We start from the raw sequence: 24,898 nt of genomic DNA, 5'->3' as shown, positions 1-24,898 counted from the left end.
AATACATCATTAGTAGAACATTGATGTGCTTAATTTACATCACTAGCTTTATGTGGCCGAGGCACTTGAATGAATTGTTCTGAATTTCCTATTTCTCTACAGCGGAGAATCTGGTGCAGGAAAGACTGTGAACACCAAGCGTGTCATCCAGTACTTTGCAACAATTGCTGTTGGTGGTGGTGACAAGAAAAAAGAAGCCGCCGGCACAGGCAACAAGATGCAGGTTTGTTTCTCTGTTCAATTCATTTTAACACCACGCACTATATGTATGTCAGACAACTTAATTGATGATGAAACCTTGGTTCTCCAATAGGGAACTCTCGAAGATCAAATCATCCAGGCTAACCCTCTGCTGGAAGCCTTTGGTAACGCCAAGACTGTGAGGAATGACAACTCATCCCGTTTTGTAAGACTTCCAATTACTTCCAATTCACGGTTTTGAAGAACCATTTGCTGTCTCTTAACAAACACCTGAATTCATTCTACCCTCTATTTCCTTTTAGGGTAAATTTATCAGAATTCACTTTGGAACCACAGGAAAACTGGCTTCCGCAGATATTGAAACATGTAAGACAGACATATATATACACCTATACATATATATATATACACACACACACACACATATCCCAAACGAAAAAGATATATATTGAGCAATTTATCATAAATTATGTTTGTATTACAGACCTGCTGGAAAAGTCCAGAGTCACATTCCAGCTGTCAGCAGAGAGGAGCTACCACATATTCTACCAGATCATGACCAATAAGAAGCCAGAGCTGGTTGGTTAGTATCTAAAATGGTTCAAATCTCCCTTTATCTGCACTCAATAGAAGTATGTGTTAAAACATGATATTTTAGTAGCGTCAACAAAAAAACATTGTGGTTCACTGAGTCCTGTTTGCTAATGTAAGTCACAGAGAGAAAAATTTGAAACTTAGTGAATGATTAATATGATTTAAACAAATTGTCTAGGAGGCAAAATATTACAGAATTGATATTACATAAAACATGTGGACAGAAATTTAAATTCTGCATTGGTGGCTTTCACTAACAAGATCAAAATGTAAACGGATTAATTAGCATTGCTGTCATTATTGACATATTTTCCATTTTTATAATGGAAATGCAGCACACATTGATACCTGCAAGAGTTTTTGATAAAAGTACAGCAAACAAATGGAATTCATGAAAAGGTAGTTATTTAGGCGTTTGCCTAGTGTCTTACTGCATTATTTAATGCATTCTATTTTTTTCTCTTCAACAGAAATGCTGCTCATCACCACAAACCCATATGACTACCCAACCGTCAGCCAGGGTGAGATTGCCGTGAAGAGCATCGATGACGAAGAAGAACTTCTGGCTACAGATGTAAGTGACAATGAACTGGGGCTTCCACGCCTACTCACACAAACCTGCTACAAGAAAGGGGTGTAAAAGTTACCATACATGGTCATTCAATTAGGTAGATTCTCCCATTCATAAAAGGATCCCCCTTGTTTCATGACAGAGTGCCATTGATATCCTGGGGTTCAACCAAGATGAGAAGATCGCCATCTACAAGCTGACAGGAGCAGTCATGCACCATGGAAACATGAAGTTCAAGCAGAAACAGCGTGAGGAGCAGGCCGAGCCCGATGGCACAGAAGGTAGGGCATGCTATAACCCTTATCTTAGATATTAGCATCAGACTTTAAAAATGCATTAATTTTAAGAGGATTAATCTCATTATTCAAAGTAAAACTGGCCTTACTGAAAAAAGGTAATAATTAGAGGGGTAAGGAGAAACAACTGCATAACTTAAGATCAGTGTGAGCTGCAGAAATACACTAATTTTACCCTAGGCTTAAAGGGTAACCTGCTACAACATTACGCGTTCACGCGTTCTGGGCCCGATGTACAAATAATTGTTATTGTTGTAAAAACCCCAATTCAGGGTTTGCGACGTTAAAAATGCTTTTTAGGTCGAACCAGACAGGGGGTGAGCATACAGTGGGCCTACAGCGTGCCCATTTCCCACCATTCATCAGCTTCAGTGTCACTCTCATCTGCTTGTTTCTTCCTCAATGGTTTTTCTTCTTCTTCTTGCGTATTTTCTCCCTGTGGAGCATGGCCTCTTTGTGATCCTTTGGACTGGATGACGTGTATCCTGCAACTTCTCACATATAACGAGCTACCTTTTCCCTTTAAATTTCAACACCCCATGACAGTGCATGTATTTACTAGCTCTCTCCCTCTTGTGCTACTTCATTCCTCACAACCTCTTGCACAGTGATTCTCCTCACCCCTCCCAGATTGTCGGTAAAAGCACAAAAAGAAGAATATTTTTCCTGGGGTGTAGCTGAATAGCAGACTTTAAGGATTTCTTTTATTTTATCTCCTACATATTGCATGAAAGCACTGAAGGACATGCTCTTTGCAGCCCCCAGTCAGCAGGTGTCTGAAGCAGAAGGTGTACTTAGCAGGACACATCTCCTGGAGGCCCCTAATTCTGCTCCCAGTGCCACTGCAGACAAGAAAATGGCTGAATCTTGTGCATAGTAAATTCGGCCTTGACAAGCGTTTCCCTTTACATTCTCAAGGGGCCAGATGTACGACCCATTTTTGCATGCACAAACAGGTTAGCGACCCGTGTAATTCTCTTCAGTTTTAGCTCTACCGGCACCCTGATGTAGGCAGCTAAGCTGTGTATTTGTGATCTTGCTACCACACGATAAAAATGATTGATTCTTAAAAACGAATAGGGCCATGAACAAACCCTATTTAGCGAGTCACAATTTACTTGCGACTCGCTAAATAGGCTATGTGACTCGCAATTATCCTGCTTTATTGAAAAGCAGTCCCAGACATGGAGGTCTGCTGAGCCAAGCAGGCCACCATACATGGGAGGGCAAGCCATTCCTAATGGGGTTGCAAATTGCGAGTGCCTCATGAATATTGATGAGGCATGCAACGTGTAACCCCATTGGGAATCGCAAACAGTGTCTTTAACTCTATTGCACATGGCATTTAGCGACTCACAATTGCGCGCAATTTGCGAGTCGCTCAATGCCCCGGTCGTTTATCTGGCCCATAATTCCTTACTCTTTTTAAATTCTGTTAAAAGTATCCTGAGCAAAAAGTATTTGAAACATAGGCCATGCCATTTAAAAAAATTAAAACATTAAATTCAATGTACAGTTTTGAGATATCATAAGACAATTACTTGCCTTTCTTTCAGAATTTTGAAAGGTTTCTTTGCTTTTACTGTTTTTAAACAATACTTTATAGACAAATGTTGGCAAAGCCAACAGTTTGGCACACACATTTTAAAGGCGAGAATTATTGCCTTTGTCAGTGCTTGTTTAAATGTACTAATTCCATTTTAATAATCTGTAAACTTTTACTGATTCTTAAAATGGGATTGCGAACCCATACTCAATTGGTATTTGAAAGGCACTTGTTGTAGGTGTTTCTTCCAAGTACCAAATCGTTGTGTGACGTACCAATGTTTTGTGTCTGTAGTAACACCGAAGAATTGTTGGCTTCCAAATTGGGGTGGTAATGCATTTGCTGACAGGAATTAAAAATATATTTTGTTGGGCAGTAGGGAGTGGTCCTGTGGACCTCTGGAAACTATCAAGCAAACTTTTCAAAAGCGAAATATTTTCTTTTTAAATGCAGCTGTTTCCTTTAATGAAAACAGGTTGCATTGAAAAAAAACTGCCTCTCATTGAAATGCAATCACGGACATGATGGTCTGCTCACCCTACTAGACTACCATACCTTTGATGGCCACCAATTGGAGTAAATTGCCTACCTTACTAAAACATCCGATCAACTCTGATTTGGATTGTAACAAGTGGGCCTATTAGTACATAGATCGATCATTAAATTATTTCCCGGTTGCAAAAATACTGGTTGCAGATTGTGACTAGATTTTTACGACCAGCAATTAGTACATCTGGTCTACTGTGCCCTTAGTTTGCACAATATTAACATACTCACCCGCCCAAAAATGGTATGATTCTAAATGCATGAGAGCAAATAGGCAATTGAGCCTTAATGGCATTTCCCACGGTTCCTGCTGAGGAGGCACATGCGCATTGATTTTATAAGGTAATATTGGTTAATAGGAGGCAAGAGGTTAATGTAGAAAATGGAGAGCAATTGGTAGCAGTGGATGAAGTAAGGGATTCACAGGAATTTTAGACTATTGCCAAGATGTGTAAGCTAGGCTTTTGTCAAGAAATCCTAATTAGCTGTCATATAAACATTGAAGCGTGGGCTAAACATTTCTCAGATGTTTATAGTACGATGGAGGGTGGATCATGAGCTATCCTGTCAGAACTTAGGATATCTCATCCATTTAAGTTGTACTTAAAATTAGAGGAGGTTAAGGAAGGCATCAAACTTAGACCAGTCCATAAGGTTCCAGGACCGGATCGACTGCCGAAAGATTTAAAGAAGTGTAATGTGGAATTTTGCGCTCCCTTATTGACCAGCGCTTACAATAACCTGGTTAGCAATAACCCTCCAAGCTGTTGTTCTTTATCGATAATAATACCAGATTTAGAAAAAGGTAATCTAATCAGGAAATCCCAAGTGCTACGGCCTGCTATCACTCATTGATACCACAGTCAAGATAATCAATTTTCAATTGGGTGTGTGCCTTGGCTCGTAGTAATAAGATTTTTCATCCCGCTCAATACAGATTTAGGAAGTGACTTTATACAGTTGAGCAGTGCCTTAAACTCCACCTTATTTTGGGCAAATATACCATTGACAAGAGCTGTCCACTGTACCGAGCTTTCATGGATTTGTTGACAGCCTTTGAATCAGTTAAACACTCTAAACTGTGTCAGATCTTACTGAAATGGGGCTTTGACCATACATTGGTTCATTTTTTGCACTTGGTCCATGCAAACTTCATAGCAACGTTTAGATATGGGGCCTGAGGGAAGCTCACAGAGCCTTTTTCATTAGGTAGAGGGGGATACTAGGGCTGTGTGCTCTCCTCATTGATATTTATTTGATATATTAACAATCTTACCCTGTCCTTGGCAAATTCCTTGTGTGATTTCTCCATTGCCAATAACATATCACCACTGCCTCTGCTGCATGCAGATGAGGCTGTGTTCATAGCATTAACACCTAATGCTTTACATTCGTTGGTCGACGCATTTGTGGAATTCATGTCCAGTTTAGATCTCTTGAAGAATTTTGGGAAGTCACACATTTAGGTCTGGCCACAAACGAAAAAGTATTTCAGCCATCATTCATGGTTCCAGCCATTCAAATGTTGTTAATAATTTTTCATATTTAGCCATTTGTTGTGATTCATCAGAGTCATGGGCTACTCACATCACCATTACCTAGCTAAAGTCCATCAGACACATATGCAAGTAATTAAGGGCCTGATTACGAGTTTGGCAGGCTTGGAGTGGGCTGCCACACCAGCTCCCCGCTCCAAGACTCCAAACCTTTAGTCAGTCCGCCCACCGGATTACGAGTTGTAATCCTGGCAGGCGATCCTGCAGCGGTGCCTTTCTATGGCTCATAGGCGAGCCTTAGAAAGGCTCCGCCATAGGAGCGCCACAGCCCGTTCCTGCACAGATAGAAAATGCATAATGTTGTGCATTTCTGTCCTTGCAAGAACAGGGGGTGCAAAAATACATGAGGACACAACATGTTCACCCCTGCATGCACCCCACGTGTACAGAGAATATAGGGGGCCCTGTAGGACCCAATAGATTCCTCACCACACCAACCCAGCGGGATTAGGATTCCCAGATGGTTGCAGCGGTCCTGTGGTGGTCTCAAAGCCGTAGTTGTAATGTGACGGTTGGACCGCCAATCTGGGAGTCCAGGGACGGCCACCACCGGTTCAGCAGTCCGATGGACCGCCAAACTCGTAATTCGGCCCTTAGTCTACCACGCCTTTCTGAGCATATGGGCCTTATCCCACATTTTGAGATCTATAAATGACAGTGTGTTCCAACTGTAGCCTATGACACTGGGGTGTGGAGATTTGCAAACTGTACCCATTTATTAATAGAGGAGAACCAAGAGGGAGTTAGATATCCTCTTCAGATATTGACCATGAGGAATTAGGTCTCTGCAACATGGAAGATCACATTAAATTGGCACCTTTGGCTTTGTGGTTTCAGTATAGAGTAATCCAGAGAAAACCCTTAATCATGTCATCCAAAAGAACTGCCTAAGCCTAGAAAAAGCGTATAATATTCTCTGGTTGGTTGATGTAGCAGAAACCTTAAGTAGAATAGGCTTTTGCCATCTATTTGACAATCCATCTTTAATACTTGCACAAGATTATAAGGCAGTGAAAGCATGGTATATAGTGAGTAATCACCTCAGGAGGAAAAATACTGAAATCATGAAACCAGCTTTGAAATAATGAATTTCCCTGAAGCTGGACATGGAAATGGCTTTTTAACAGTGTTTGGTAGATGGGATAGGTCATTACTGTTTATATTATATTCCGGTCAGAGACGATTGATTATCTACTTTGTTTTCCTTTTGGCTATCAACATTCTCTGTCGTCTCAAATTTGTCATGTGGTATGCACTGAATTCTTCCTACATTTAATTTTTTTCTTATTACTATGTAGTCTTCAATAAAAAGTTTTTATATTTCATATTTAAAAAAAGTAATAATGTACAATGTAGAGCAACCTGTCAGCATCTCCAATTATTAAATAATGCAGAGATTTGTTTTAGAGGTAATATTTATAGTTTTATATTTTTAATCTTTAATTAATTTCATTCTCTAAATTTTCATGAATTGACTTTGAACTATATATTTACTTATATGTGTGTGTTTAACATGCAAATAAAGTTTGTTTGCTTGACTCACTAAACATACCCACCCAATGAAAATGTCATATTAAAAGTGCGGAAAAGCTCCTATAGATGATTTAATTAAAAAATATGCACTTAACCAGTGTAATAACACAGATGCAGCTACTACACATACAGGGCCACGGACACATTAATGTCACAGAATCTTATTGACTATAAGGAAGCAGGAATGTAACGGAAGTGAAGAACCAAATTAAAAGAACAGATTTAAGTGGAATGAGAGATAATATGTGTAGCTGAAAATCATATCAATTATTATGTGAAACAGTTTAAAAGGTCGACATAAAATAAAAGTAGCAAAAGTGACATAGAAAATTTGAAATATACAGAGCAGAAATATAATACTCATCTGTTCTACCTTTAGTTGCTGACAAAATTGCTTACCTGATGGGTTTGAATTCAGCGGATTTGCTCAAAGCACTGTGCTACCCAAGAGTCAAGGTCGGCAATGAATTTGTCACCAAGGGGCAGACGGTTAATCAGGTAAATATGTTTTTTTTGCATGTGTTTATCAAGAATACTGATTGCTTTTTATGAAGAAAAATATCAGCAAATATTTTATTGAGTACATTGTTTCAAGGTCACATAGGTAATTTTTCCTCCATCAGGTCTATAACTCCATTGGCGCACTCTCTAAGTCGGTCTATGAGAAACTCTTCTTGTGGATGGTGATCCGTATCAACCAGCAGCTGGACTCCAGGTAGAGTGTTATTTTGATGATTACCCATTCATACAGTGTTGGAGTATCACAGTGTTGCATGAGAGTGTTACATGAACTGATATGGTCTCTACTCTCTGTCTGTAGGTGTAATGGACAATCATCTGCTGATCCATCAGTTGAGATGTAATGGTGTGTTAGAAGGCATCAGAATTTGTAGAAAGGGATTTCCAAGCAGGATCCTCTATGGCGACTTTAAGCAGAGGTAAAAAGATTGCAAGTAACACCTGTGTGAAATATAGTTCAATATACCCTGTCTTTAGATAAAACATGATTTTACACTAAAGCTGCAAAAAAGCAAGGTTTCACTGTTTGTGAATTTCTTATCTTTCATTATATTCTTTAGATTTTAAATCATGTATTAACGTTATCCTATACATCAGTTACATAAAATTGTATTATACCACAGTAGCATTAATCTCAGTAATATGTTAAGTAAAACAATGTAGCAACACATTTTTCATTTGTGAACTGACCGTAAAACTAAGTTTCATCATAATTTATTTAAGGTACAAAGTGCTAAATGCCAGTGCTATCCCTGACGGGGCCTTCATTGACAGCAAGAAGGCGAGTGAGAAACTGTTAGGTTCCATTGATGTTGACCATACTCAGTACAAGTTTGGCCACACAAAGGTAGGAAATAATATATATATATATTTAATTAATAAAATAAGGAACATTAAGAATGCCAGTAAGTGTTCATCATCCACTTCTTCATTGAAGGTGTTCTTCAAAGCCGGCCTCCTAGGTACCCTAGAAGAGATGAGAGATGAAAAGCTAGCAGAGCTTATCACCCGAACCCAGGCTGCCTGCAGGGGATTCCTCATGAGAGTAGAATTTAGGAAGATGATGGAAAGAAGGTATTTATTAAGATTCACAATTCACTAAAATCTATAATAATAATGACTCAAACTGAACCTTTCATAATATATTTCTTGTTTTTACCCTGAACAGAGAATCCATTATGACCATCCAGTACAATATCAGGTCATTCATGAATGTCAAAACCTGGCCATGGATGAAGCTTTACTTTAAGATAAAGCCACTTCTGCAGAGCGCTGAGACAGAAAAGGAAATGGCAAACATGAAAGAAGAGTTTGAAAAGACAAAGGAAGCGCTGGTAAAATCTGAAGCAAGGAAGAGGGAACTGGAGGAGAAAATGGTTGTTCTTCTTCAGGAGAAGAATGATCTTGCATTACAGGTTCAAGCGGTAGGTAACAGTTCATAAATCAAAGACAACTAACTATACTTTTACAAATATAAATATTAAACACATTTTGTATTCAATATTCTATTAGGAAAGTGAAAACATGGCAGATGCAGAAGAAAGATGCGAAGGTCTCATTAAAAATAAGATCCAAATGGAAGCTAAAGTGAAAGAGCTGACAGAAAGACTTGAAGATGAGGAGGAAAGTAATGCAGAGTTGACAGCAAAGAAGAGGAAACTGGAGGATGAATGCTCTGAGCTCAAGAAAGATATTGATGACCTTGAGCTGACTCTCGCCAAAGTAGAGAAGGAAAAGCATGCCACAGAAAATAAGGTAAATGTACCCTTATTGTTTAAATTAACAAAAATATATAAAGTAACTGCATCCTAAATTATTTGGATTCATCTGAATGTTTTAGGTGAAGAATCTCACAGAAGAAATGGCTGTACTTGATGAAAACATTGCAAAAGTTTCAAAAGAGAAGAAATCTTTCCAGGAGGCCCATCAGCAAACCCTGGATGACCTACAGGCAGAGGAGGATAAAGTCAGCACTCTGACCAAAGCCAAAACCAAGCTGGAACAGCAAGTGGATGATGTAAGTATACATTTAAAAGGGAAGTGTTTCAGAGAGCATGAAAGGAAACCTTAGGTTGAAGTTTCACATTAGTTTATGGCATGCAGTCCTTTACAAAGACGTTCTTTAATACTATTTACCACTATTTGCCATAGGATTCTGTCACATTGTCACATGTACTACCTTAAGTAACATAAAAGACACATAATTCTACAAATGCTTTTATACCACTTGTGCAACATTGAGAGAGTCTATTTGTGCAGCAGCCCACATATTATTTCAGGGAGAACTAGCTAAGCTCAAAACAACTCCTTTTCTGACATTGTATTTTTAGGATAAAATATAGTTAAAACTCCTACATATAGATTCCAAATATAGGGAGCCAGAAGAAGCAGCTTTAGTTTTTCCGTGTTGTCCTTTGGTACTCCTGCTACTGTCCTTACTACTCCTAGTCTCACTGGCCATGAAAGGAGCAGCATGAAATTAAGGCAAACAAGGGTCTAGGAGACTTCTATTCTGTTATCTTTCCACACCTACTCAATGAGAGGCGCTGGTGAGCTTTGTATTGGAAAGCGGGTCAATCCTTGATGGCAGAGAGGATCAAATAGTGTGTGAAACCTGCACATATTGCTTAAAATATGGTGAACAGAAGATCACGTGCTCACACATGGTTGAATTGGTTCTAAAAACTTGTAAGGCACTAAAAGAAGGATTTCTCTCAAAGTGGGCACCTCTTTCGAGGTCGAAAGAGCATCTGACTTAGTGCTAACTGATAAGAAACAATCATATTTTAGTATAGTATATAGCAGGACCCATACAGCTCTGTACACTTGAAGGTTCTGCTGTGAGAAGTATTCAATTATTTAATTGGTCCTGAGAATGAATCAAATGTAATCCTTTACAAGCTTCATAAATAATTTATTTATTAAACAGACTTTACATTAATAATGATATATAATGAAAATAAACACCTTTCTCTGTAGTTAGGTAAAAATATCTTTCAGTTGTACAATACCTCTGGGTAACTTATTACCACCTAATTTCATGCTCCAGTATGAAATTACTCTATATGAGCAAAGTATTATTGAATCCATGACAGGTAGGGAAAGTCTGACACCAGGGAAACCTGAAGCCATTATTTCAATTTACCATTAAATAAGATGCAGTCTAATTTTGGCCTATGCTATGCTAAAATCTTCAACAATGGATATTTTAGAAAAATCCAATATTTTTACAGCGATTGAGCTAAATCATCTGTGTTCATGCTTACACACATGCACACATCCACCCAAATAGAAAAAAAACCTCTACCACCTTGCACAAATCTAACAAATAGTTTCTCTCATTTTGTGTGATTTAGCAATGCCTTTATAATCTCCTGGGTGAAACATTTTAACCAATAATAGTCTATTTCTGACAGGGCTCAAGTTATTATGCATCCTGACATCACATAAAAGAGCTAAACTTGTCACATTCACACAATATTAAGCCTGCTCAATCAGTGTACATGGGATTACTGCATTCCAGATATGCCCGATATCACAGATATTAATAAGCAGATTTAAAAATAGAGCGCAAAACATTGGATTACACAAACTTTTTCTGTGAGAACCCATGAAGATGAAAACAACTACATTTTTCAAAAGCACGTCTGCCAAAATAGTAAACAATGTACTTTTGGCCAATATAGCAGTATGCCAACACTTTGTCAAAAATGACTGTAATAATGTTCATGAAAAACTGAACCCTATTGATCATCATGGCATTTAAGATATGAATTTAAATACTCAGCTTGAAGGATCTTTGGAACAAGAGAAGAAACTTCGCATGGACCTTGAGAGGGCCAAGAGGAAGCTTGAAGGTGACCTGAAGCTGTCCCAGGAAACTGTGATGGATCTTGAGAATGATAAACAGCAAAGCGATGAAAAACTGAAGAAGTAAGTACGTGATGAAAAACTGAAGAAGTAAGTACATGTTAGGGGGATATAAAGCTATATAGTTTCAATGTTTGAATTCAAATGCAGGAAATTTGTAAGAATGGGGATTAGAACAAGAATGAACTACATGATTTTCATAGCTTTCTAATAACATTTGTGGTAAATTCCTTTACTGCAAAATTCTTAATACAAAGATAGACATCACTGTCAAAGGATAGTAATATTGTGAAGGTTGATATTGACAACAATTTCTGTTTTTTCTCTTCTCTGTATTCAACCTTTTCTCGCATAAAATTATTTTTTAATAGAATTTGTTATTTATAAAGAAAATCAGGGACATTTGATTTATGTATGAATTTGTCTATTGTAACTTTTTATTGTGTAATTCGTATTAAAGTTTTAATATGGCTAAACTAGCAACTCTGAAGCAGGTCAGCATGACATGCAGACAAGAACCTTACATTTAGTAACATGCATTTGTTTGTGAAATTTAGGAAAGACTTTGAATTAGGCCAAGTTCAGAGCAAGATTGAAGATGAACAATCTCTGGCAGCCCAGCTGCAGAAAAAAATCAAAGAATTCCAGGTACTGACTTTAATGTATCAATTATCAGCTTAGTTAGTGTAGTTAGTATAACAGCAGGGGGGACTGTTATCATTAGAATGTCATTCTTAGAATGTGATATTTCATTCATCAGGCACGCATTGAAGAGCTGGAGGAGGAAATTGAAGCTGAGCGTGCAGCTCGAGCCAAGGTTGAGAAACAAAGGGCTGATCTCTCCAGGGAACTTGAAGAAATCAGTGAAAGACTGGAAGAAGCTGGTGGAGCCACTTCAGCCCAGATTGAGATGAACAAGAAGCGCGAAGCAGAGTTCCAGAAACTAAGGCGAGACCTGGAAGAGTCCACTCTTCAGCATGAAGCTACTGCTTCTGCCCTTCGTAAGAAGCATGCAGACAGTGTTGCAGAACTTGGGGAACAGATCGACAATCTGCAGCGGGTCAAACAAAAACTGGAGAAAGAAAAGAGTGAATACAAAATGGAAATAGATGACCTTGCAAGCAACATGGAGAATGTATCCAAATCCAAGGTAAGCCAATGACAAGCAATCTTCTAATTGTTCTCTAAAGATTTCTAATTCAAATCCTCTTATTCTAAAGGCAAACCTGGAGAAGGTGAGCCGTGTACTTGAGGATCAGCTCAGCGAGATTAAGGCCAAAAATGATGAGAATCAGCGTCTTAATAATGACCTCACTACACAGAAGGCACGCTTTCAGACAGAAAACGGTAGGAATTTCAGTTATAACTTGTGTAGGAGATTCCAGTTTGTTCAAGTACAGCACACACATGTTCGTATTTACACCAAGATTGTACTTACTAGGAACAATTCAGAGCTGTGCAGAGTCACTCAGTTTAGAGTAAAAACCCCGTCTTTAACCACAAGTGACACTAAAGACTAGCCACTGGACCACAGTCAAGTAAAGCATTGTCTGACTAGCATTCAACAAGGGACACATGCCCGACCTTTGTAACAGGTTCCATATATAAACCAAAATGTGCCACTCTACTATCAATCAACATTATTCCCATCAGAAAATGGCCACAAGTGCATGTACACTCTATAGGTGCAGTTGTGGAATTAAGACTGAAAATAATCAAAAATCCTGAAAGGTCCCAGTAGGTTATAAATATTCTATGCACAAGACATGCAAGGTTGACACACCCAAGTACCTCACAATGACAGGAGTTGATTTGGTCCACAGAATGCACAGTGTAAATTCCTTACCTAATTAATCAACAGATGAGTAGCATGCACCTACTACAGGTTTACATATGAGTATTTCATAAATATTAATGGGCATGGTACCAAAATATAAAGGCAGAACTATTGTCTTAGAAAAATAGTGAATTCTACATATTATCTGCATAAATTGCACCACACTGACGGTAATAATAGTAACTCAACAGAGCAATACTTTTAAAAATGATTTTTATAAGCTAGACAATATTTTTGCTTTTAATAGTCTGACCTACAAGCTATTGTTGTTCTATTTCAAGAATGAGAGTACATAATGGGGTAAGGGTATATGTAACAGTACTGATGCTAATTGGGCAAAAGTTGATTTTCTGTCACACTACAGATTTCCTATCTAAAGGTCTCTCACACATATTAAACACAACATTCCGGAGGCCATTTTATTACTAAGGCTATACATTAATTTACTGTTTATACTCAGTCAAATATTCAAATGCACTATAAAGTTACTTACATGGTTAACTATTTTTGGTAAAAGGTGAACTCTCACGCCAAGTGGAAGAAAAAGAATCTTTGGTCTCTCAGCTCACAAGAGGCAAGCAAGCCTTTACTCAGCAGACAGAAGAACTGAAGAGGCAGCTGGAAGAAGAGACAAAGGTATCTTACTTTCCGACTTTATTATTAAATGTGTTTCATGGAAATATTCCTGCTATAGTTAACATCTTACATATCACAAACACATTCACTTGGCCACAATTGGGCATAACTGTCAAAAACAGCACAGCACATCCTTACAAATCTTACATTCTGGCAGGGTGCTTAATAGGAAACCTAAAAACAGAGAGCAGCAGACACTCTTAGATTCATCTTAAACCTACACCCTTTTGAGCATTCCAGAAGTGTAAAAGCAAAGATTTGATCTTGAACTGCTGTCTATAGGTCTGAGATGGGATATACGTACAAGATGCTAATGTTTAAAAATGGTGCATCACTCTCCCTTCATCCTCAAACCTGAGTTCCAGGTTAGAGTTGGTTCATCAATTTCCAAGCTTCCAGGATGAGTTATTCAAAACAGCTGGAAACATATGCAGCACACAATTGTAATTGGTCATTTTCACAATAACAGTTTATGAAGTTTATTTAATGTTCGAATAGTGAAATCCCTTTACTTCAGATGTGCCAGAAGGGCAGCCCAAATTGAACGCTAGGGATAGACAACTACTACTTGTGGATTAGTTTTGCATATTTGGGTGTCTGTGGTCTTGTCAGAAAGAGAGCAATGTTACCCAGTAAGTCTTAGAGGATGCCATAGATTACAGAAACACATGTGAACAGAATCGATGCCTAAGTCCAGGATCAAAACAGAGCTAAGCGTGGTATTGAGGCTCATTTGCAGTTCAGTGTGGGTAAGCTTTCAGATATACTGGTACCTGGAAACAGAATAGGGACCATTGCTACACAAACAAGGGTTCCCTAGGAATTTTCTTGAAACACCTCACTGTGGATCACTATTAGATGTTCTGCACAATCACAAGTGTAGGAGGCCCGCCGTAAATCTGCAGATCTCCTGCACTGCAAAACATGTAGTTTCCCCACCTCATTTAGAGGTTTTAGAAGCTCCAGGTTTACACCAGCAGAGCCACAGCGGTTTCGATTAGCATGAACCTCTGACTTGGCAGCACATCTAACTCCGGACCGCCAGGTCATAGTGACAGTTACCTTGTCCAATTTAGGGTGGGGCAATCATCTTTAGACTTCCCTGTCTACGACAGCCGTGCATGACAGGGCTGTTAAATCAAATAATGACCCCAACGCACTTTGTTTTTGGCAAAGTTCAGTGGCTTCAGTAGAGCTGCAACTCTAGTGGCTTCACTGAATAAGAGAGATCAGTGCCTCTCTGGAAGGGATCTTTTAATCATGTGAGAGGTCCTCCTCTAGTGGAGCGTAAACTACAGCTTGTGCTGTACTAATGGGACAAATGCCCCTGACAGCCATTTAAAACTGATGTCTTGGGAACATATCTTTGCTTAGTATCTTACTTATCCAGACTCCCTATTACAATATAAAGGGTAGCACTTGGGTTGATGATAACTTGAAGAACCTCAAGATGACTTGATTTCTAAATCGAACCGGCATAATATACCCACTAAGAAGAAATAGAATCTGGACACATTACTTCCCCAGTCTGGCTTTGCAGGCTAGATCTGGGGATGTACTGAAGAGGTTTGTGTGTGCAAACCCTGTGGTTTGCAAAGGCAGGTTTGCAGGCAAGAACCATCCTCAAAGCATTCATGTTACCTTCTGGAAGACCACTAGGTCAAATTGGGAGGCTATTTGACAGTGTTGACTGAACTGGGGTATGTGTGAATGTGTGTTTACCATTTTTATCTGATTAAAGGCAAAGAACGCCCTGGCACATGCCTTGCAATCTGCTCGACATGACTGTGATCTGCTCCGTGAACAATATGAGGAGGAACAGGAAGCCAAGGCTGAGCTCCAGCGCGCTCTGTCCAAAGCCAATGGGGAAGTCGCCCAATGGAGGACCAAGTATGAAACTGATGCCATTCAGCGCACAGAGGAACTGGAAGAGGCCAAGTATGTTCATTTCAGCAAGAAGGTTAAAGAATGTGATTGACAGTTTTTTATGATCTACAATATTCTTGTTTTCTTTCAAAACTACAGGAAGAAGCTTGCTCAGAGACTACAGGATGCAGAGGAGCAGGTTGAGGCTGTGAACTCCAAGTGCGCCTCTCTAGATAAGACCAAGCAGAGACTGCAGGCTGAAGTGGAGGACCTCATGGTTGATGTTGAGAGAGCCAACGGTGCTGCCGCAGCTCTCGACAAGAAACAGAGGAACTTTGATAAGGTAACATCTGACACAAACCTTCAGAGAAAGCCTTAAGGGTCACTTGCAATTCAGATTTGTGATATACACTATAAAACTTATTTTACCAGGTCCTAGCAGACTGGAAACAGAAGTATGAGGAAGGTCAGGCTGAATTAGAAGCAGCGCTAAAGGATACCCGGTCCTTGAGTACTGAGGTGTTTAAAATGAAGAATGCCTATGAAGAGTCTCTGGATCACCTTGAAACCCTGAAACGTGAAAACAAGAACCTGCAACGTAAGATTCTCCATTCTGTATAATGGCAGTTTAAATTATTCTAATTCTGATGATTATAAAGATAAGACAATGCAATTATTATTATTATTATTATCATTATAGGGACTTGTAAAGCGCATGGTTGCCCTGGGGCTTCCCAGCGCTGAGCGGTCAGGTGCTAAGTATGGACAGTCCATGCCTTAAAGATATTGTATAAACAACCAGGTCTTGATCTCCTGACGGAACTGTAGTTCTCTGTCTATCCGTCTGTATTCCAATGGCAAAGAATTCCAAAGTTTTGGAGCTAAGTTGGAAAAAGATCTTCCTCCCCATTTCTCCCTCCTCACCCTAGTCTGTTTTAGGCGTTCTTCCGTATTAGATTGCAACTGCCTCTTTGGAATGTAGGGGGAGACTAGGCTCATTACTTTTTTGGGGCCTTTATTATGCTCTGCTCTATGTGTAATGACCAATGCTTTGAATTGTATTCTGGTTTCTACCGGGAGCCAGTGAAGTTTAATTAGATGCTTTTTAGGTCTCGGCTAGTGAAGGCTGCGCTTGCGCAGTCTCGCTTGCGAGATTTTATGTTTCTTAGTACGGGGGCTTGAACCCGCCCCTCTCCTCCATTGGCTTGCTTCCTAAACAGAGGCTAGCCATTGGAGGAGAGGGGTGTCACTCCGTTCAAGCCCCGTCTCTTTCGGATTCGGGGGGGTGTTTTTTGCAGTTTTTAACTCCGTGACGTCATCCGTCACTCAACAGCAAAAACCACGCCCCGAATGCGAAAATTTCTGCGCTTTTCTGACGCCATTTCTGTCCGACCGCTGCCGGAAGAAGTCGAGAAGCTGCAGAGTCCTCCGGTGAGTGCTCGCTTTTCTTGCCTCTTTTTGTGCTTGCTCTTCGGCCCTCTCGTTGTTGTGCTTGCTCTCCGGCCCCCTCGTTGCCGGAGATTAGTCGGTCTCCCTGGCTGCATTCCCCGCAGTCCTGGCAGCTCGCACAGACCCCCCCCTGCCCTAGTCTGTCTCCCTGGCCGCATTCCCCGCAGTCCTGGCAGCTCGCACAGACCCCCCCCCCCGGCCTAGTTCGTCTTCCTGGCCGCATTCCCCGCAGTCCTGGCAGCTCGCACAGACCCCCCCCGCCAGTCTCCCTGGCCGCATTCCCCGCAGTCCTGGCAGCTCGCACAGACCCCACCCATGAATCATGGGCTTGTCACCCCGCACCAGGCCGGAGACACAGAGACACCTCCGGACCACGTTTATTGCACTTTAAGTGGCGGGTGGACTGGCCGCTCCGGGGTGGTGGGGGGTGCCTGGGATTGAGGTAGCGCCATGAGGGTCTTGAAACCTCTCCCAGGCGCTCACCCGGCACTTCCGTGAAGGGACAGGCAGGCACTGCGGGTCTCTCGACACCTTTATCAGTCACACTTGCACCTCCAAGGTGTGCGATGCTATAGTGAGGGAAACAAAGCGCCCTGACACCTCTGGGTAAAGTACCCGCTATGTAGAAACCCATAAATAAACAAAACAAAGAACACCCGCCCTCATGACCCCCACAGTCTGATGCACCAGCTAGTCATTAATATCTATGCTATTATATCGGGGGGAGGGAGGGCTTCAGTACAAGTGGAAGCACCGAGGTGCACATAGCTACCGAAGGGGCATACAGTTATCTATAGGAAATATATGTAAATCTATAAATAATGCCATGATGGTCGTCCTATTTCAGCATGAATGGCTAGGGAAAATTAGGCTTGTCTCAACTTTCAGTAATAATAAGAGACCGCCTTCGTCCTGGTACCTTCAATCAGAAGATAGTAAATCTCTGGTCAGCTTTGCTTCCTTCACGGCTCTAATAGATTTCACTAGACAGACGACACGAACCGACTTCAATTAAGTGGAGGTATAGAACGACGTTCGGTACCCTGGTTTATAGTGATTGAAATGTTTAGGGATTGTAATGGGAGGAGCCTGGTGGCTGTATTGTTCCATAAATATTGCTGTGACTGGCAAAAAAACACATAGTTCACTCCGGAAAAGTCCGCCCACTTGCCCTTGTTGCTCTCCCGGAAGGAACCATCTGCCTCGCTTCCCCAGAAGGGAATGCCCAGCCGTACTGGGCCGGCTTTGGACATTAAATGTTTAGCATTGTCTTTGCTCTCTGAGAGTTTCGGGAAAGACTTTCCCCTGGAAAGACCAGACTCTTACAGTACTGAACCGTGTGCTGCTTTTGAGATATCAGAGAGCAGTCTTTAGATGTAGAAAAAGCCTGTGTCGGGGAGCTGCGTTCAGGCTGGTTAAGTTGTGGCGCAAAAATGTGGGGATTGTAGAGTTCTGTGACCAGCAAGGAGGACAAGATGCCTAGTCAAATGTGCTCTTATGGATGGTGTCAGATATTGGGTTGAGAGAGATTGGAGCTAGACACCCGACCTGATTAGTGTTGTGTGCTGGAGCTCTAAAATATGACAACCAAACAGCGGTGGAAGTACGTTAAACTAAACTAAATTGTTTTGAAGGGGTAACACGGCCTCCTGGGAAGGTCCGATTCAATCAGGCCCGACTCAATCAGGCCCGACAATTTTGTATCTGTATTGAGGTGGAAATGGCCCTCTGGTGCGGTGAGGCCTCAGCAGCGCTGCACCCCGCCCCCTCCCCCAGACTCTGCCTGCCATTTCCTTATCGCGGTGTAGCGCTTGTTGTTCCCTGTTCGTGCCTCTGTTCCCTGTTCGTGCCTCTGTTCCCTGCTTGTGCCTCTGTTCCCTGTTCGTACCTCTGTTCCCTGCTTGTGCCTCTGTTCCCTGCTTGTGTCTCTGTTACCTGCTTGTGCCTCTGTTACCTGTTTGTGCCTCTGTTCCCTGCTTGTGCCTCTGTTACCTGCTTGTGCCTCTGTTCCCTGCTTGTGCCTCTGTTCCCTGCTTCTGCCTCTGTTCCCTGTTCGTGCCTCTGTTCCCTGCTTGTGCCTCTGGTCCCTGCTTGTGCCTCTATTCCCTGCTTGTGATCCGGTTTTTGTGCCTCTGTTCCCTGCTTGTGTCTCTGTCCCCTGCTTGTGCCTGTTACCTGCTTGTGCCTCTGTTACCTGCTTGTGTCTCTGTAACCTGCTCGTGCCTCTGTTACCTGCTCGTGCCTCTGTTACCTGCTTGTGCCTCTGTTCCCTGCTTGTGATCCGATTTTTGTGCCTGTTCCCGGTTTTCGTGCCTCTGTTCCCGGTTTTCGTGCCTCTGTTCCCTGATTGTGATCCGGTTTTCGTGCCTCTGTTCCCTGCTTGTGCCTCTGTTCCCTGCTTGTGATCCGGTTTTTCGTGCCTCTGTTCCCTAGGGAGTTACTGAGCAGAGAGCTGTGTGTGTGTGTGGCTCTGTGTGTGGCTCTGTCTGTGTGTGTGGCTCTGTCTGTGTGTGTGTGGCTCTGTCTGTGTGTGTAAGTGGCTCTCTGTGTGTGTGGCTCTGTGTCCGCTAATACTCTCTACTACACTCTAATGCTCACCTATTGCCATTGTAAATGACAATACCATTTATTTCTGTTTAAAAAAAAATAAAAAATGAAAAAAATGCCTTTTGCAATGCCAATAGCTCTAACTTTAACAAAGCCGAGACCTTTGCATTGTAAATGCTTGTTTACTGATTCCCATACCGGGATGTTACACAGTAGTCTTGCGGCTGCATTCTGGGCCGCCTGCAGTTTCTGCAATGAAGTCGTACTGAAAATAAGGAGCTGTTAATCAAGCCCATTATGTCAATAAATGTTTCTATGTCTTTTAGGCATGAAGACAGAAACCATTAACCTTTCCAACCAGTAATGATTTCTCATATTGTACATACAATGCTGTCATTTATAGGTTGCATAAAAGACGTTCTTGGCAATGAAGCACAATGCACACACTAAAGCATCAGCACTCTATGCTTGTTAAATCTATTTCTCTTGTAGAGGAGATCTCAGATCTTACTGAACAAATTGGGGAAACCGGAAAGTGCATCCATGAATTGGAAAAATCCAAGAAGCAAGTTGAACAAGAAAAGAGTGAATTCCAGGCAGCCCTAGAAGAAGCTGAAGTGAGTGAGGGCTATCATTTTGGCAGTAACCAAACTACGTTAATGACTTACTGCTTAATACAAATATTAAAATTTTCTTTCCTTCACTAATTTTTATTTTCATGTTCGAAAAGGGATCATTGGAACATGAAGAGGCCAAGATCCTGCGAATTCAGCTTGAGCTGAACCAGATCAAGGGCGAGGTCGATAGGAAGGTGGCAGAGAAAGATGAGGAGATTGAACAGTTGAAGAGGAACAACCAGAGAGCTGTAGATTCTCTGCAGGGTACACTGGACTCTGAGATCAGAAGCAGGAATGATGCTCTGAGGCTGAAGAAGAAAATGGAAGGAGATCTGAATGAAATAGAGATTCAGCTCAGTCACGCCAACCGCCAAGCTGCTGAATCGCAGAAGCAGCTGAGGAATGTACAGGGGCAACTCAAGGTGAACTATCTCACATTGTATTTCTGCATCTTTAGTTTTTCATTATTGTACTATACACATTTTCAGCAAAATACATATGTTACTAATCAGGCTTTCAACTACAGATTAGTCTTCAGTAGTATTCACATTATAGTTTATTGGAAGGGGGGCTGGATTTTCAACTTTTTGTGAGTAGGTGTTGTTTACTTCTGAAATGTGTGACTTACTCCTTAATTGCTGTTAAGTCACACTCATGGAAAATAGTTGCGCAAATTGGACCATGTGTTTATACCAGTAGTGACCCTAAGACCTGCACCTAGACGCTGCATAAGTACACTCAGTCAACATGTATTGCTCTCTTTGATACAAGTTATATTTTGCCAGCATGTAGATAGAAGAAATATTTAAATCCATTCTGTAGGAAGTATTTTAGCAAGCACACGGCCCCCAATTGTGTTGGTTTCATGCAGGTCACTTGCAAAGAAGGCTAGTTTCCTGCTTTAACATTTACAGTCACCTGTTGATAGATTAATGGTTTTCTGCCCTTATCTTCAGCAAAGCAGTTAGGGCCACCTGCATCAAGTAGTTTACCAGTCCCAAACGGGCCGATTCAAGAATCGGCCCGTGTGTGACGGGTAAAATGCCTTTTCCGATGCAGTAAAAGACAATGCATTCACAAAATAGGTAATCGCAATTTTTGCGATTACCTAACTTGCTAATACATTTAGGGAATCGCCATTTGCGATTCCCTAAATCAACTTCAAGTTGATGGTAATAAGGGAATCATTTTCCCCCTAGCACCCTTGCAATTGCATTAGCAATGTGTGATTACCAATTTGTTAATCTCAAATCGCGAATGCATTCCCATTCATTCCTATGGCCCTATGGGCCATAGGAATGAATGGGAATGCATTCCCTAATAGTGAATCGCAATTTGCGATTCGCTATTAGGTCATGTTAAGGATTCGCAGAAATATTTGTGAATCGTTCATGCATAGGCATTTGCGATTACCAAAGAGCGAATCCTTAAAATTCTCTATTTGGTAATTGCAAATGATTACATTGATGCAAGTGTCCCTTAATCAACAAAGGACCATAACTGTTCCGTTGTCTGCTAAGGGAAGTGGATTTGGAGACAGAACATTCACAATAAGTGTTAGAAAGAAGGGTTTCAGTAGAGGTTGATAATATTCTGGGTGGTAGACTAGCAAAAGGTATTGTGAAGTTAGAGCTCAACTGTAATACGTCATTTGAACATATTTATATAATTTTTCAATTGCACATGGTCAGTGATGTCTCAATTTGAGTAAATTAAAAATTGTGTACATTTGTATGTAGATTTTTCTGTAGGTTGTGGGTTCTTTCATGTGACAGAGGTTAATGAGGTGTTTCACACACTATGGAAGTTACATTGTGGATCTCCTTCAGTGTATCATTATTTCTATTGCCACACAGTGCTTCTTTCACATAGCTAAGATATTAATTGCTATCTTTGAGTTCTACGTACTTCCAATGATAACTTGTCATATCCATCTTTGGCTCAAGAATATATGAAATTCGTTTAAAGTGTAATATATTTTCTGGAAGGATGCCCAACTTCATCTTGATGATGCTGTTAGAGGACAACAGGACCTAAAGGAACAAGTGGCTGTCATTGAACGCAGAAACAACCTGCAGCAAGCAGAAATTGAAGAGATGAGGGCTGCTCTGGAACAGACGGAACGATCTCGCAAAGTTGCAGAACATGAACTTCTTGATGCAAGCGAACGTTTACAACTTCTCCACTCCCAGGTATAGCTTATGTTTTTTACATTGTTTACATGATATATCAACATAAGGAGTTGCATGTCATATAAGATAAACACTGAATTAATGACTGAATTTATTTTTAGAACACAAGTCTCATCAACACCAAGAAAAAGCTTGAGAGCGACAGCTCACAGCTCCAGAGTGAAGTAGAGGAAGCCGTCCAGGAAGCCAGGAATGCTGAGGAAAAAGCCAAGAAGGCCATCACTGATGTAAGTTTCTTCTTAAAGAACTTGATAACTAAAGATTTAAGTATGTTTTATTAGTGGTTTAAAATATCCTAAAAACAATATATGTGTTATATGTTGGTGAGGTAAACCACACACTCTGGCAATATTGTGATAATACAATCCCATTTTATTACCACAGCACATTTATGGTATTTTACAACCCTGTGCAGATGACATGATTCATTGATCACTATGAAAAACCAAAACTCATATACTTCATTTTAGTCATAACAATAAACTTGCTGTTCTTTTTATAACTGAGACCTGACTCACACCAGATTATGGGCTTGATTGAAAGGAGGCTGGTCACAGCAAATATATGTGAAAGTGGCAGATTCAAGGTCTGTGCCTCTGGCAACAAGGCCACTGTATGTAGTATTAGGCAGACTGTGGCAGTCCCGCCCTTGGAAATTTCCTCAGGTTTGCCATCTTCTCTGCTAATGTGTAGCAAAACCGGTACTAGAAATGGTTACAGGTCAGTCTAATGTCTAGAGTCGCTGTTCCACCAATATTTGTTGGAGTTTTCTCAGTGACAGACCACCATGGAAAGGGTGGTAGAACTTAACATACCAGAAACCCTCCGCCTCTCCCAAGTCTGTCAAGGAGAAACTGATATCTGGGCAATGACAATAGATGCACCTCTGTGTGAGTGTATTTTCAGTGCTCACATTTAGTGTTAGAAATACCACCTAACGACAAGGGAGACAACACATATTCCAACAGAGGTTTCCAGAAGAGTGGTTCATCCATCTGGACAATATTGCCACTTGGTTGAAAACCTCTGCCATCCTGGTAGAGAATGCTAAATGTGGTAGAGTTCCCACCGTTCCCAACCTTAACATCATTACATAAGTGCATAGTTCTTAACACAGTGGTGGTTTGTGAAATATTTCCTTCAAGAGTTTATTGCTATGGATCAATTCATAGTCTACAGTTTCTGGTCCCTGGCTCTTTTTTGTAGATACCACAGAGGCGAATGTCACATGCAGTTCACAGTTTTATTATGGGGGGTTTAACTCACTAGCAGAGACTGTTTAAGGCATGGGCAAAGTGGGCCCTGGCCCATGGCCCCAGCCTTTCAGGGGGCCCCTGATAGAGCCAGCTCTGTTCTGAAGAGTCTTGCGCTCTGATGAGCTTGAATACTCGTTAAACAGATTGTTTTATATACCGTTTTCCTTTAAATTATTTTTTTATGTGTGTGATATATTGGAGTCTATTACAGATACTTTGCAGAGTAAAGTTCATGTTTTTCACACGATGAACATACATAAAAAACGTTTCTTTTAGATCAAAACAGGACTTCACTAATGAGAAATGGGAGGGGGAAGGTCACAAAGATTATTTGCAATACGATTAGTTAACTGCTTCTGTATTGTAATTTTGAAAACACGCTACTCTCCTTCAATATCAGATGTAAAAACTGTTAGATTTTGGAGGAGTGTGCCTAAACACTGTCAATGATCTGGCCAAAGAGGACATCAAAGAGCTGAAATTGGATCCTAAATTCAAAGCTGTTCCAAACAGGGCCTCTCAAATTGCATTCAGTCCAGGGCCCCAAAAATCCTTAAGATGTCCCTGATCACTGGTTGGACAAAGTCTCACTTCCAGCAGTTCAGAAGTTTTAGTCAGAACAGGAGCTTGTCATCTTAATTAACTCTTTGCACCCCTCCCCCCGCCCCCACCACAAACTCAGCTAGGCATATCCTATATCCAGTTGTTAATCCTTTTCCTTGTGTTCTGGAAAGTACTTCCTCCCACTTGTTCAAACTTGGATATTTATCCAACTTTGCACTTCTTCACTGAACTTCTGCTTAAAACTACTAAACTCACCCAATCCTGAAAGAATGAAGAGACTGTCCCCCTCGCTTTGGTAGTCTCTAAATTCCAGAAAGGCCTTAACATTGGTAGATGTTCTAGCTTTCCTTTTTTTTAAAAAAAGTATTTATTAGACATAAGACATGATACTTGATACATTTACAAAATTCCAATTAGTGTACATTTTAACCATGTCTAACATCCCCTTTTTTTTAATCATTTTCACCCCCACCCACCACGGATGTACGACATTACAACGCATGCTTTTACCACGCATGCTTTTACAACGCGGTTTTTACAACGCATACCATTACAACGCATAGCGCTTTGGGGTGCTGGATAGTGAATAGTTTAATTTACTATTCCAACTCCAGTCCCCGTGGACACTAGGGAAGGTGTTGGATAGTAAATTAAACTTATTCCCTATCCTAGAGCGCCCCCCAGCGCAATGCGTTGTAATGG

General features: G+C 40.8%; 1 protein-coding gene across 1 annotated transcript in view; it reads left to right on the top strand.

The window, feature by feature from the left end:
- LOC144785328 (myosin-4-like) overlaps positions 1-24,898 on the top strand; it is an 86,770-nt gene that overhangs the window by 21,238 nt on the left and 40,634 nt on the right. Inside the window, exons 6-32 of the mRNA XM_078664295.1 lie at positions 103-223; positions 314-406; positions 504-567; positions 686-784; positions 1,266-1,369; positions 1,509-1,647; positions 7,223-7,341; positions 7,467-7,558; positions 7,595-7,614; positions 7,664-7,781; positions 8,086-8,209; positions 8,300-8,436; positions 8,531-8,786; positions 8,875-9,117; positions 9,203-9,379; positions 11,150-11,295; positions 11,790-11,880; positions 11,993-12,382; positions 12,453-12,579; positions 13,587-13,705; positions 15,447-15,643; positions 15,731-15,914; positions 16,004-16,169; positions 20,060-20,184; positions 20,298-20,606; positions 22,173-22,376; positions 22,478-22,603. Coding sequence (XP_078520421.1) covers positions 103-223; positions 314-406; positions 504-567; positions 686-784; positions 1,266-1,369; positions 1,509-1,647; positions 7,223-7,341; positions 7,467-7,558; positions 7,595-7,614; positions 7,664-7,781; positions 8,086-8,209; positions 8,300-8,436; positions 8,531-8,786; positions 8,875-9,117; positions 9,203-9,379; positions 11,150-11,295; positions 11,790-11,880; positions 11,993-12,382; positions 12,453-12,579; positions 13,587-13,705; positions 15,447-15,643; positions 15,731-15,914; positions 16,004-16,169; positions 20,060-20,184; positions 20,298-20,606; positions 22,173-22,376; positions 22,478-22,603 — 4,090 coding nt within the window. The remainder of the gene's footprint in view (positions 1-102; positions 224-313; positions 407-503; positions 568-685; positions 785-1,265; positions 1,370-1,508; positions 1,648-7,222; positions 7,342-7,466; positions 7,559-7,594; positions 7,615-7,663; positions 7,782-8,085; positions 8,210-8,299; positions 8,437-8,530; positions 8,787-8,874; positions 9,118-9,202; positions 9,380-11,149; positions 11,296-11,789; positions 11,881-11,992; positions 12,383-12,452; positions 12,580-13,586; positions 13,706-15,446; positions 15,644-15,730; positions 15,915-16,003; positions 16,170-20,059; positions 20,185-20,297; positions 20,607-22,172; positions 22,377-22,477; positions 22,604-24,898) is intronic.

Source organism: Lissotriton helveticus, chromosome 10 (genome assembly GCF_964261635.1).
Source record: "Lissotriton helveticus chromosome 10, aLisHel1.1, whole genome shotgun sequence".
Lineage (NCBI taxonomy): Eukaryota > Metazoa > Chordata > Amphibia > Caudata > Salamandridae > Lissotriton > Lissotriton helveticus.
This window is presented reverse-complemented; position numbering and strand designations above follow the sequence as displayed.